The 14,015-nt window shown below is 38.4% G+C and overlaps 1 protein-coding gene across 3 annotated transcripts in view; it reads left to right on the top strand.

Annotated features, from left to right (window-relative positions):
• IRF8 (interferon regulatory factor 8) overlaps positions 1–13,441 on the top strand; it is a 655,970-nt gene extending 642,529 nt beyond the window's left edge. For all 3 annotated transcript variants that reach the window (XM_053700919.1, XM_053700925.1, XM_053700930.1), the window contains 2 exons: positions 999–1,108; positions 11,274–13,441. In XM_053700919.1, coding sequence (XP_053556894.1) covers positions 999–1,108; positions 11,274–11,447 — 284 coding nt within the window. In that variant the 3' untranslated portion in view covers positions 11,448–13,441. The remainder of the gene's footprint in view (positions 1–998; positions 1,109–11,273) is intronic.
• The last annotated feature ends 574 nt before the right edge of the window (positions 13,442–14,015 follow it).

The raw sequence follows: 14,015 nt of genomic DNA, 5'->3' as shown, positions 1-14,015 counted from the left end.
CTTAGTTTGCATATCTATTATTTTAACTTTAACTAAACATTTACTGAAAACTTACTATAAGCCAAGTTGAGCATTATAATTAGCGCGAGGAGCATAAACGCGATTAAGAGATTGCAGTGTTCTTTAAGCTCAAAGCCATATTACAAGTAACATTCGTTTGCATGAATTTGCACTAATTTACACTACCAATATTTTCTATGGGTAGCGTTAAACGGTAATATGCGCTCGTATTACAAGTTGAAAGTAAATGCGTTTGCATGAACGCAATCACATTTACTGCTTAAACTTTTTACGCGACCTGAAAGAGTTTGTCCAGAGGAAACAGTTGCACTAAACTACACTTTAAACCCCTAAACTGCAACCCCCCCACTTCAAAAACTACTGCTTTAACCCCTAAACCGCCACACCCCCAAAGCAAAATAAGATTCTGCACTGTTAACCCCTAAACTGCCACCCCCCCACCACAAAGAAACCCACTACACTATTAACCCCTAAACCACCAGCCCCAATGCAAAGAAGCCAACTACACTATTAACCCCTAAACCACCATGCCCCTAATGCAAATAACCCACTTACATCTAAACCCCCTAACCTAAGACCCCCCTTTAGTTAACCCAAAATAGACTTACCCTTACTTTACAAAAAAACCTAACTACCTTTTTAAAAAAAAATAAAAATTACCTGTGAAAATAAAAAAAAAATCTTATCTAAGTAAATAACCTACCATGAGTATTAAACCCCCCTAACATAACTTAAAAAAAAAACCTAACAAATTACCAAAAACAATAAGAGTTGTCTATTCTAAAACCCCAACATAAAAATAAAAAGATTTGAAAACTAAACTACAAATAACCCTTAAATGGGGCTTTTTTAGGGCATTGCCCTAAAGTGATCACTCTTTTTGCGAAGAAAAAAAAAAAGTACAATTCTAACGTTAAACCTCAAGCTATTACAATGAGTTTATTGTGAATTAATCAAAGTTTCCTTTACCTTTGCAGAGTTACAACATTATTACCCAGGCCGTCTTCCAGAAAGCAAAGTCACATTGTGTTTTGGGGAGGAATTTCCAGATGCAACGCCTCTGCATCTCAAGTTAATTATTATTCAGGTTAGAAACTTTATAACTCTGGTGCAAATTCTGGATAAAGTCCAAATGCTTATTAAAAAGGGCTAATAAAATATACTTTAGCTTTCGTTTTCATTTAAAAAGTTTGTGTTTATTTAAAAAAAAAAAATAGCCCAATTGTCTTGTAAATTCATGGCAGCAGATACAATTTTCTGTAAGGTTTCATTATTTGGGGGACCTATAGGCTGATGGAAGTAAATGGTTCAGACAGAGCATATCATTTTAAGATACTTTTCAATATACTTCAAATTAACTTTGTTCTATTAGTATACTTTGTTGAAAGGTATACTGAGGTAGACTCAGAAACAACAATGCACTACTTGGAGCTAGCAAGTGATTGGTGGTGACATACATATATATTTCTTGGCTCACCAGATGTTTTCAGTTAGGTGCCCATACGGCATTGCTGCTCTTGAAATGACCTTGCAGGAGTTAAACTCATTGTTATATACACACAGTCGTGCAATAGTAGAATGCTATAAACTATTAGAGCATTTTCGTTTTGCACTTTTATTTGTCATAAACTTTAACATTATAACCAGCGTGTTATAAGTTTTAAATTACTGTGTAAAAATATATTATGGATAGCATAGGGATGGCTATTAACACACTCATCGTGCTCATATTAAGCGTTACACTCAAGTGCCATCCAAAATTATGCTGTAAAATTTACCACTGTTTGAGACCTTAAGTAAACCATTATTATTATAATTGATAGTACAGCACAGAACTGCTGGAAGAACTTCATTACTTGTGATATACAATATAAATTTCTCCTGTTAAGTGTAGTCAGTCCACGGGTCATCCATTACTTATGGGATATTAACTCCTCCCCAACAGGAAGTGCAAGAGGATCACCCAAGCAGAGCTGCTATATAGCTCCTCCCCTCTACGTCATACCCAGTCATTCTCTTGCACCCAACTAATAGATAGGATGTGTGAGAGGACTGTGGTTATTAAACTTAGTTTTATTTCTTCAATCAAAAGTTTGTTATTTTAAACGGCACCGGAGTGTGTTGTTTTTTCTCAGGCAGCATTTGAAGAAGAATCTACCTGAGTTTTGTGTATGATCTTAGCGGACGTAACTAAGATCCATTTGCTGTTCTCGGCCATTCTGAGGAGTGAGGTAACTTCAGAACAGGGGACAGCGGGCAGGTTCATCTGCAAAAAGGTATGTTGCAGTATATTATTTTCTAAGGAATGGAATTGACTGAGAAAATACTGCTAATACCGATATAATGTAAGTACAGCCTTAAATGCAGTAGTAGCAACTGGTATCAGGCTGATATGTATGTATGTTTACACTTAAGTATTTCTGGGGAATGGCACTTCACTGGGAAAATACTGTATGCATATAACTTTTAGCCTAACTTGCAGTGTGAGCGACTAGCAGCAGGCTTTTTAATGACATTTCATAAATTAGATTTTAAACGTTTGCTGGCATGTTAAATCGTTTAATTATCTGAGGTACTTGGTGAAAAATTGTTTTGGGCGTTATTTTCCACATGGCTGTCGTTTGTTTTGAATTAAAACAGTTTACTGAGCTTCCCTCACTGTTGTATTGTGAGTGGGAGGGGCCTATTTTGGCGCTTTTACTACGCATTAGAAATTCAGTCACAGTCTGCCTTCTTCTCCCTGCATGATCCAGGACGTCTCTACAGAGCTCAGGGGTCTTCAAAACTAGTTTTGAGGGAGGTAATCACTCACAGCAGACCTGTGAGACTGTGCTTTGACTGTGATAAAAACGCTTATATTTTCAATTGTTAGCGGTTTTTCTGATATTAAGGGTTAATCATCCATTGCTAATGAGTGCAATCCTTTACTAAATTTATACATTTACTGTGAAAATTTGGTTTCTATAACTAATCCGGTTCATTGTTATTCAACTGTGACAGTTTTGGTGTGCTTCTTAAAGGCACAGTAACGTTTTTTATATTGCTTGCAAATTTATTTGAAAAGTATTTTCCAAGCTTGCTAGTCTAATTGCTAGTTTGTTTTAACATGTCTGACATAGAGGAATCTCTTTGTGCAATATGTTCAAAAGCCAATGTGGAGCCCAATAGAAATTTGTGTACTAATTGCATTGATGCTACTTTAAATAAAAGTCAATCTGTACATTTTAAGAAAAATTCACCAGACAACGAGGGGAAAGTTATGCCGACTAACTCTCCTCACGTGTCAGTACCTGCATCTCCCGCTCAGGAGGTGCGTGATATTGCGACGCCAAGTACATCAGGGCGTCCATTACAAATCACTTTACAAGACATGGCTAATGTTATGACTGAAGTTTTATCTAAATTACCAGAACTTAGAGGTAAACGCGACCACTCTGGGGTGAGAACAGAGTACGCTGATAATGTTAGAGCCATGTCTGATACTGCGTCACAAGTGGCAGAACATGAAGACGGAGAGCTTCATTCTGTGGGTGACGGATCTGATCCAAATAGACTGGACTCAGACATTTCAAATTTTAAATTTAAGCTTGAAAACCTCCGTGTATTATTAGGGGAGGTATTAGCGGCTCTGAATGATTGTAACACGGTTGCAATCCCAGAGAAATTATGTAGGCTGGATAGATACTATGCGGTACCGGCGTGTACTGACGTCTTTCCTATACCTAAGAGACTTACAGAAATTATTACTAAGGAGTGGGATAGGCCAGGTGTGCCCTTTTCCCCCCTTCCTATATTTAGAAAAATGTTTCCAATAGACGCCACCACACGGGACTTATGGCAAACGGTCCCTAAGGTGGAGGGAGCAGTTTCTACTTTAGCTAAGCGTACCACTATCCCGGTGGAGGATAGCTGTGCCTTTTCAGATCCAATGGATAAAAAGTTAGAGGGTTACCTTAAGAAAATGTTTGTTCAACAAGGTTTTATATTGCAACCCCTTGCATGCATTGCGCCTGTCACGGCTGCGGCGGCATTTTGGTTTGAGTCTCTGGAAGAGACCCTTGACACAGCTCCATTGGATGAGATTACACACAAGCTTAAAGCCCTTAAGCTAGCTAATTCATTTATTTCTGATGCCGTGGTACATTTAACTAAACTTACGGCTAAGAATTCCGGATTCGCTATTCAGGCGCGCAGAGCGCTGTGGCTAAAATCCTGGTCAGCTGATGTGACTTCTAAATCTAAATTGCTTAACATACCTTTCAAAGGGCAGACATTATTCGGGCCCGGTTTGAAAGAAATTATTGCTGACATTACGGGAGGTAAGGGCCATGCCCTGCCTCAAGACAGAGCCAAACCAAGGGCTAGACAGTCTAATTTTCGTGCCTTTCGTAACTTCAAGGCAGGAGCAGCATCAACTTCCTCTGCTCCAAAACAGGAAGGAACTGTTGCTCGCTACAGACAAGGCTGGAAACCTAACCAGACCTGGAACAAGGGCAAGCAGACCAGAAAACCTGCTGCTGCCCCTAAGACAGCATGAAGTGAGGGCCCCCGATCCGGCAACGGATCTAGTAGGGGGCAGACTTTCTCTCTTCGCCCAGGCTTGGGCAAGAGATGTCCAGGATCCCTGGGCGTTAGAGATCATATCCCAGGGATATCTTCTGGACTTCAAAGCTTCTCCTCCCAAAGGGAGATTTAATCTTTCAAGGTTGTCAACAAACCAGACAAAGAAAGAGGCGTTTCTACGCTGTGTTCAAGATCTTTTGTTAATGGGAGTGATCCACCCGGTTCCGCGGTCGGAACACGGACAAGGGTTTTACTCAAATCTGTTTGTGGTTCCAAAGAAAGAGGGAACCTTCAGACCAATCTTGGATTTAAAGATCCTAAACAAATTCCAAAAGGGTCAGTACATGACCACAGTGGATCTAAAGGATGCGTACCTTCACATACCGATTCACAGGGATCATTACCGGTACCTAAGGTTTGCCTTCCTAGACAGGCATTATCAGTTTGTAGCTCTTCCCTTCGGGTTAGCTACGGCTCCAAGAATCTTTACAAAGGTCCTGGGCTCTCTTCTGGCGGTACTAAGACCGCGAGGAATAGCTGTAGCTCCGTACCTAGACGACATTCTGATACAAGCGTCAAATTTCCAAACTGCCAAGTCTCATACAGAGTTAGTTCTGGCATTTCTAAGGTCGCATGGGTGGAAGGTGAACGTAGAAAAGAGTTCTCTATTGCCACTCACAAGAGTTCCCTTCTTGGGGACTCTTATAGATTCTGTAGAAATAAAAATTTACCTGACAGAGGACAGGTTAACAAAACTTCTAAATGCTTGCCGTGTCCTTCATTCCATTCAACACCCGTCAGTGGCTCAATGCATGGAGGTAATCGGCTTAATGGTAGCGGCAATGGACATAGTACCTTTTGCACGCCTGCATCTCAGACCGCTGCAATTGTGCATGCTAAGTCAGTGGAATGGGGATTACTCAGATTTGTCCCCTATGTTGAATCTGGATCAAGAGACCAGAGATTCTCTTCTATGGTGGCTTTCTCGGCCACATCTGTCCAGGGGGATGCCCTTCAGCAGGCCAGACTGGACAATTGTAACAACAGACGCCAGCCTGCTAGGTTGGGGCGCTGTCTGGAATTCCCTGAAGGCTCAGGGGTCATGGACTCAGGAGGAGAGTCTTCTTCCAATAAACATTCTGGAATTGAGAGCAGTTCTCAATGCCCTTCTGGCTTGGCCTCAGTTAGCAACTCTGAGGTTCATCAGGTTTCAGTCGGACAACATCACGACTGTGGCTTACATCAACCATCAGGGAGGGACAAGGAGTTCCCTAGCGATGATGGAAGTATCAAAGATAATTCGCTGGGCAGAGTCTCACTCTTGCCACCTGTCAGCGATCCACATCCCAGGTGTGGAGAACTGGGAGGCGGATTTCCTAAGTCGCCAGACTTTTCATCCGGGGGAGTGGGAACTTCATCCGGAGGTCTTTGCCCAAATACTTCAACGTTGGGGCAAACCAGATATGGATCTCATGGCGTCTCGCCAGAACGCCAAGCTCCCTTGTTACGGGTCCGGGTCCAGGGACCCGGGAGCGGTCCTGATAGATGCTTTGACAGCACCCTGGACCTTCAAGATGGCTTATGTGTTTCCACCATTCCCGATGCTTCCTCGATTGATTGCCAGGATCAAACAGGAGAAAGCATCGGTGATTCTAATAGCGCCTGCGTGGCCACGCAGGACCTGGTATGCAGATCTAGTGGACATGTCATCCTGTCCACCTTGGTCTCTGCCTCTGAGACAGGACCTTCTAATTCAGGGTCCTTTCAAACATCAAAATCTAATTTCTCTGAAGCTGACTGCATGGAGATTGAACGCTTGATTTTATCAAAGCGTGGATTTTCGGAGTCAGTAATTGATACCTTAATACAGGCTAGGAAACCTGTTACCAGGAAAATTTACCATAAAATATGGCGTAAATATTTACACTGGTGCGAATCCAAGAGTTACTCATGGAGTAAGGTTAGGATTCCTAGGATATTGTCTTTTCTACAAGAAGGTTTAGAAAAGGGTTTATCTGCAAGTTCTTTAAAGGGACAGATCTCAGCTCTGTCCATCCTTTTACACAAACGTCTGTCAGAAGTTCCAGACGTTCAGGCTTTTTGTCAGGCTTTGGCCAGGATTAAGCCTGTGTTTAAGACTGTTGCTCCACCATGGAGCTTAAACTTAGTTCTTAACGTTTTACAGGGTGTTCCGTTTGAACCCCTTCATTCCATTGATATCAAGCTGTTATCTTGGAAAGTTCTGTTTCTAATGGCTATTTCCTCGGCTCGTAGAGTCTCTGAGTTATCGGCTTTACATTGTGATTCTCCTTATCTGATTTTTCATTCAGACAAGGTAGTTCTGCGTACTAAACCTGGGTTCTTACCTAAGGTAGTCACTAACAAGAATATCAATCAAGAGATTGTTGTTCCATCATTGTGCCCTAACCCTTCTTCAAAGAAGGAACGACTTCTGCACAATCTAGATGTAGTCCGTGCCTTGAAATTTTATTTAGAGGCAACTAAATATTTTCGCCAAACATCTTCCCTGTTTGTAGTTTATTCTGGTCAGAGGAGAGGTCAAAAAACATCTGCTACCTCTCTCTCTTTTTGGCTTCGTAGCATAATACGTTTAGCCTATGAGACTGCTGGACAGCAGGCTCCTGAAAGAATTATAGCTCATTCTACGAGAGCTGTGGCTTCCACGTGGGCCTTTAAGAATGAGGCCTCTGTTGAACAGATTTGCAAGGCTGCAACTTGGTCTTCTCTTCATACTTTTTCCAAATTTTACAAATTTGACACTTTTGCTTCTTCTGAGGCTGTTTTTGGGAGAAAGGTTCTTCAGGCAGTGGTTCCTTCTGTGTAAAGATCCTGCCTTTCCCTCCCGTCATCCGTGTACTTCTAGCTTTGGTATTGGTATCCCATAAGTAATGGATGACCCGTGGACTGACTACACTTAACAGGAGAAAACATAATTTATGCTTACCTGATAAATTCCTTTCTCCTGTAGTGTAGTCAGTCCACGGCCCGCCCTGTTTTTTATGGCAGGTCTTAAATTTAAATTAAATTCCAGTCACCACTGCACCCTATAGTTTCTCCTTTCTCGTTTGGTTTCGGTCGAATGACTGGGTATGACGTAAAGGGGAGGAGCTATATAGCAGCTCTGCTTGGGTGATCCTCTTGCACTTCCTGTTGGGGAGGAGTTAATATCCCATAAGTAATGGATGACCCGTGGACTGACTACACTACAGGAGAAAGGAATTTATCAGGTAAGCATAAATTATGTTTTTACTGCACACCCCATAGCAGTATGTTATGTGAGGGATTTAGTGCACACGCCAGATGTTAGTCGGTCCTTCACAATCACTCAAGTGATACAAATAATATATATATTTCTGTATATATTAGAGCAAAAATAAATACACTACTGATTGCGCTTGAGCAATATTAACGTACAATAGAGCTAATATTTTTGTGCTAAATCTATAATCTAGGCCAAAGTGTGAAGTCTCCATCAACCCCACTTTCTTACTAATTCCACACTGTGGTAGATTCACTAAGGCTCCCTCCTGGCTCTCTAATTCCTGTTATTTTGTCAAATCTGTTCACTAAAGCTGATTCATCTCTACATTCTTTAGTAAATATAGGCTCCATAAAGTTACATATGAGCTTTAGACGCTTATTAGTGAATGCACGAAACTGATATTTTTTTAGAAACATTTGTGGTAAATGAAATTAAATTTTTTTATATTTAGCATTTTTGCAAATTGAAATATCATACATTTTAGGAAATGAGATGCCTTTTGATGGAAAGCAAAAATACAGATTTTTAACACACATTTTAGTGCTGTATTAATTAATCTTTTAACCATTTGTCTCATATTGTATGTTGCATGATCTATTGTTTGTGATGGGTTTACAATAGGGAAGAATTGTGGTTATGGGGTGGCTAACAAATGTAGAGGTTTTCTAAGTATTTTTTATTGAGTGCATTGCATGATTCTAGCTGAGGTGAGGTAGCAGTTAAAGGGAAATAACAGAACAATAATAGAAATGCTCTAATTTACTACTACTAAGGGTTAAATACATACATAAAGTCAGCTAGATTGGCAGTGCACTGACTGGTAATTCATATGCTGCATATAGCACCCATTTTTAGCTCTTGACCTTGATAGGTCACAAGACTGTTCTATTTTTTCCCTGTTTCCATACAGCCAGTAGTAATAATATGGGATCAAGATACAAAATGTGTTTTGCAGTGTATATTCTGCTCCACAGTTGAAAAGTCACTAGAAAATAGGTGTTTTCTGTAAGTACCCATTGCAAAAGCGTCACAAAAAAAGTTGACATAAACTCTCAAAAATGTAGTCACCCCTGTGTTACAGTTAGATGAAAATAGTTTGTGGTTATGGTTCAAAGAATCTTTTTACTGACTGTTAGGTATATCTGTGAAGGTTTAGGTGGACAAGTTCCCAGACAGAGAACCTGTTCATCCGCAATCACCAATAGTGATGCAGCATTGTCTGGCGAATTTTAAGATTTCACAACAGCTGTCATGTGCAATCCCACCCCCTACTTTTATGCAACCAATTGCACCAAAGCAGTTGTTGTCAATTACTGTGGCTGGAATAGTTTGAGGTGATTTTAACCCATCACCCCTTAGGTGGCAGAGAGAACCAAGCCTTTATAGCAAGGGCACCAAAGCTTCAAATGCAGCTTCATAAATGGTTGCATAAAATAATCGCCACACAGAAATGGTAGCAATTGAGACATACTTGGAGATCTGGAACCTCAACTAGTTCACTAATTGTGACTAGTACAAACCTGCAGTAGAAGAGTTAAGAAACAAGGAATTTGCTTATCTTTGACAGAGTAAATTAAATGGACAGTGTACTGTAAAATGTCCTACCCTTAAATGTGTCCCCAATTATTCATCTTACCTGCTGGAGTGTATTAAAGTGTTTAGAAAATGGCTTCTTTACCTTTATTTTGACATTTGAAATAACTGATTTTTTCCTGTGGGATCCCTACCTACACTGATCATTTCACTACTTAAGTATTGGCTATGAAAAAGTTTGTATAAATATAGCCAGCAGAAGAAATTATTGTCCCAGAGGGAAGTAGGAGAGAAAAGTAATAAAATGTGAATTTTCAATGGCTCTAGCTAAGGGCCTGATATTCAAAACATTGTCAGCATGGAGAGAAATCACACATATCTTTGGAATTTTTTTAGACCTTGTAATGTAATGTAGGAGTCTCTGTTCCATATAAACAACTCTACATAGCAACATAAAAAATTTTCAAGATAAAATTAGTGTTTCTAATTGGGGGGATTTAAGGGCCTCGCCGTACAGATGAGACTTCTTCGAACATTTCACCCGAGTAGCAAGATTTTACATATCCGGCCCTAAGGCCAATGTTCTAAAGCTGTCTGCTCTATCGAGCTTATCTAAGATGTCTGGTCAGTTCTGTGAGATCCCTGAAAAACATTTAGAAAGGCACATTTTAGCTTAATAGCTGTTTATCCTGCTATGCAGAGTTCTGAATGTGAAGGAGAGACACACATTACAATATAATGTTCAGAAAAAGCCTCCAAAAATGTTGCGAGAATTGTCTCTATGCCGGGGGAATTTTTGATCATCAGGCCCTAAGTATTGGACTGTGGTATACAGACAGAGATAAGGTAATGAAGCCTGTGTGTTTTTACACATTGAGGGGAAACCAATTTTGCAGTACAGGCAGTCCCCAGGTTACAGACATCCGACCTAAGTACAAAATAGAAAATAGAGCTTTATAGCCAATCCTTCTTTTCAGGATAACCCAAAATACTCCAAATTCAATTGTCACAAGGACAGAAAGTGATCTGAAATTTTCTGAACAGGGGCACAGATAGCAAAACAAACTTTTCCCTATGCTTTCCAAAACTAAAAAAATGTTTGGCTAGAGTTTCACCTAAAAAAGTGCCTGTTCCAACTTACATACAAATTCAACTTAAAGTGAAGGTCCATTTTGATGAATTAGTGCCCCGTTTTTAATAAACCTATTAAAAACAAGGGCACTTTAATTCATCAAAATTGACATTTCACTGTTTCCTTCAAAAACTTACCTTTTTATCCTGAATGCCGCTCCAGCGATTCCCCAGGCCGTCGGAAGCCTCTACAGACATCAGAAATGACGAATCAGGCTTCCTCCAATCACAGCTTCCCCCCCCCGGGGAATCTTGGCCTGATGCAACGCTGTGATTGCAGGAAGCCGGATTAGTCATTTTGGACCACAAAGACGGCTTGTGACGGGCGAAGGAAGTGCTGGAGCGGCTCCCAGGATTAAAAGGTAAGTTTTTGAAGAAAACAGTGAAATGTCAATTTTGATGAATTAAAGTGCCCTTGTTTTTAATAGGTTTATTAAAAACCGGGCACTAGTTCATCAAAATGAACCTTCACTTTAAGGACAAACCTTCAGAACCTATCTTGTTCGTAACCTGGGGACTGCCTGTACACTGTCCCTTTAATAACTTTTGTCTCCTCACTGGTAAGTTTTAACTGTAGTGAGATGTTTCCCAACCTGGGGATAAATATACACTGAACATAAGAATTATATTTACATCCGCACCCTCTTTCTGAAACTGTCCATAAATCTTTTTCAGATGTCATGTGATTCATGTTTTGTGATCTCCACGCCTTAGTTTTACTTTCTGTTTTCTGACTTTTCAGATAGAACAGCTTGGCTTAAGGTCAGTCATTGAAGAAATAACAAAGAGTTACAGTAATCCAAGTATTCATGTGCTTCAGGAACCGCCAATGGATCAAGTTCCACGCCTGCTCTCAGACGCTTGCACAGCACACCCAAGATCATTTTACAGAGAGAGCCAGCAGATAACTGTTTGAGTTACTCTGTGTGCCTCACATTATACATATTAAGGTTGTGTGCCTTAAAAAAACCAAAAAAACAAAAAAAAAGAGATTTATATTTTTATACTTTGTTTGTACTTCTGTTTTGTACAAGAAAAAACAAACATTCTTGGATTTAGGCTGTTCATTTAAATGTTACCGATAAGTATGAATTAATTATCAGTGATTTGTATGGCTACGGTAATTAATATTTTGACATGATCACCCATTCTGCAGAATATTTGTAGGCACAGATTATGTTACAGTAGTACACTGTATTACCTAAAAAGCTGCAGTAAACATCTTATTAATACAGGAATTATTAGTACAAGTAGTATACAAATGCAACAAAATCTAGATCAAGTGTGGTCAGCCTTTTTTTATGTCTGTAGGGTGTCACTTTGATCTTTTCACACAAATTAATTTAAGATTACACATTTTATGCACTAAATGTTGTAATACTATTGTGTTGAATCATTTATTATTTATGGTAAATAACTTAATTTTCTTGAAGCCACCATTGTGGTGCAAAATATACCTAAGCCTTAGTCTCATTACTGGCAGCAAGGAAACCAATTTCATACAACAGTCTTATGATCAGCACTTTGTGATCTACTAGTATATAATAGTTTATCATTTGAGTGCATCTGGTCAAGGCCATTGTGGGCAAAATTCACGATCAGATGGATAATCTCAAAAATGTCTCCATTCTTTAGGTTCATCAGATGTATAGAGCATAATGTATTTGGTGAGTCAGGAGAGATCCATTAGTGAATTTTGTCCAATGTAAACCTGTTCTGGTTCTGGTTCTGGTAATGCAAAGTAGCTAAGGGGACTGAAAACTGTAGTCAGTTTAGGTCACATCTTCAAAGAAAGATTTGCTCATTTTGAGCAGTTTTCAGATGTGACATATTTGTAAAAAGTATAAATAATTTTGAATTTGTCTGAACTGATTTATTTGTAATAGTTTTTAAAAAGATGCAATTTTTGTGCCTAACAGTTTTTATAGAAACTTTATTTGTTCTGTAATGATATTTTACAAACAGTTTGATCCTGCCCTCCCAAACACATTGTCAATTAAAATTATATAACCTTAACGGGATAGGAAAGTCAAAATTAAACTTGCATGATTCAGATAGAGCATGTCATTTTAAGACACTTTTAAATTCACTTCTATTTTCAAATGTGCTTCGTTCTTTTAGTATCCCTAGTTAAAAAATGAATATGCACATTTCATACACTAGTGGGAGCTGCTGCTAATTGGAGCCTGCACACATTTGTCTCTTGTGATTGGCTAAATAGATATTTTCAGCTTCCTGTCAGTAGTGTTATTCTGTCCCTTCAGCAATGGATAACAAGAGATTGAAGAAAGAGATTTGATAATAGAATTAAATTGGAAAGTTGTTTAAAAGTGTATGTTCTATCTGAATCATAAAAGAGAACTTTGGGGTTTACAATCCCTTTAAATAATGTAGCTACAATTTAATTTTAAGCAGTTATATATAATAATACAAATATCTATTACCTTAGTGTTGTATAAAGACAAATGTTTTAGAAAATCCATTTACAAGTAAATACCTTATAATAAAATAAGACTTTGAAATGCTTTAATGTACTTTAAAATCAGCTTTGATGTTTGACGGACTATTGACACAGAATCTCAGCTTCTGTTTTATTTTAGCATTTTTCAAAATTTTGCAAAAAAAATAAAAAAGGGAACCTCCAAAGTGCTAATAACGACATATTATATTTCATACAGATTGGCTGAAACTTTTATAGTCTATGCCACAAGTTTGTTAGGTAATTAAGATCCTTTATTTACCGTATAAACAGATTTCAAAGGCACAAGTACCGTTCAGTTGGTAACATTTTTGGAGTTAAATTTCCTTTTAAAGGGATATTATACTGTAAACTTTTCTCCATTTTTAATTTGTTCCCAATGATCCATTTTACATGATGGATTGATTGTATTAAATTGTTTACAAATAGTTCATTTGCCTTTCTTTTGTGATTTGTCATTTTGCATGTTATAACCTCTACCTATTCTGAAAATGTAAATACTGGCATATTAATAAGAGGCAACCGCAAAAATGAATACCCACACAGCCCATTTGAAATGGTTTCCTGCAGTTGCTTTGAATACAATGGACTCTAATTGGCTGCTTGCTCGAGTATCCTTGAGTGTCCTGTTTCATATATACATATTTTGTGTATAGCCATTAATATGCATGGCAAATAAATATTTATTTCTGAGCTAAAAAAATATCTGCATAGCAATGATTTTTTTACAACAGTAATTTTAACAAGATTACATATCTTTTTAATGGGATTTAAAACTGAAAATACATAAAGTAATCTTTTTATATTTTTAAGAATTTGAAATAATATAATCAATTTGTGATTACGTAGACAGGGATTCAGTATGTGACTATATATCGTTTTCAGTTAATGACTATATTTATTTTACATGTTTTTTTTTTTTTAATTTGCTAGAAATAAAATTTTGTTTTTATTTTTTATGTTTCATCCTTTGGGCGTCTTTATTTATATCACTGTAGAGATAAC

Source organism: Bombina bombina, chromosome 1 (assembly GCF_027579735.1).
Source record: "Bombina bombina isolate aBomBom1 chromosome 1, aBomBom1.pri, whole genome shotgun sequence".
In the NCBI taxonomy this organism is placed as follows: Eukaryota; Metazoa; Chordata; class Amphibia; order Anura; family Bombinatoridae; genus Bombina; species Bombina bombina.
The sequence above is the reverse complement of the archived record's forward strand: the minus strand, read 5'-3'. Positions and strand labels throughout refer to the sequence as shown.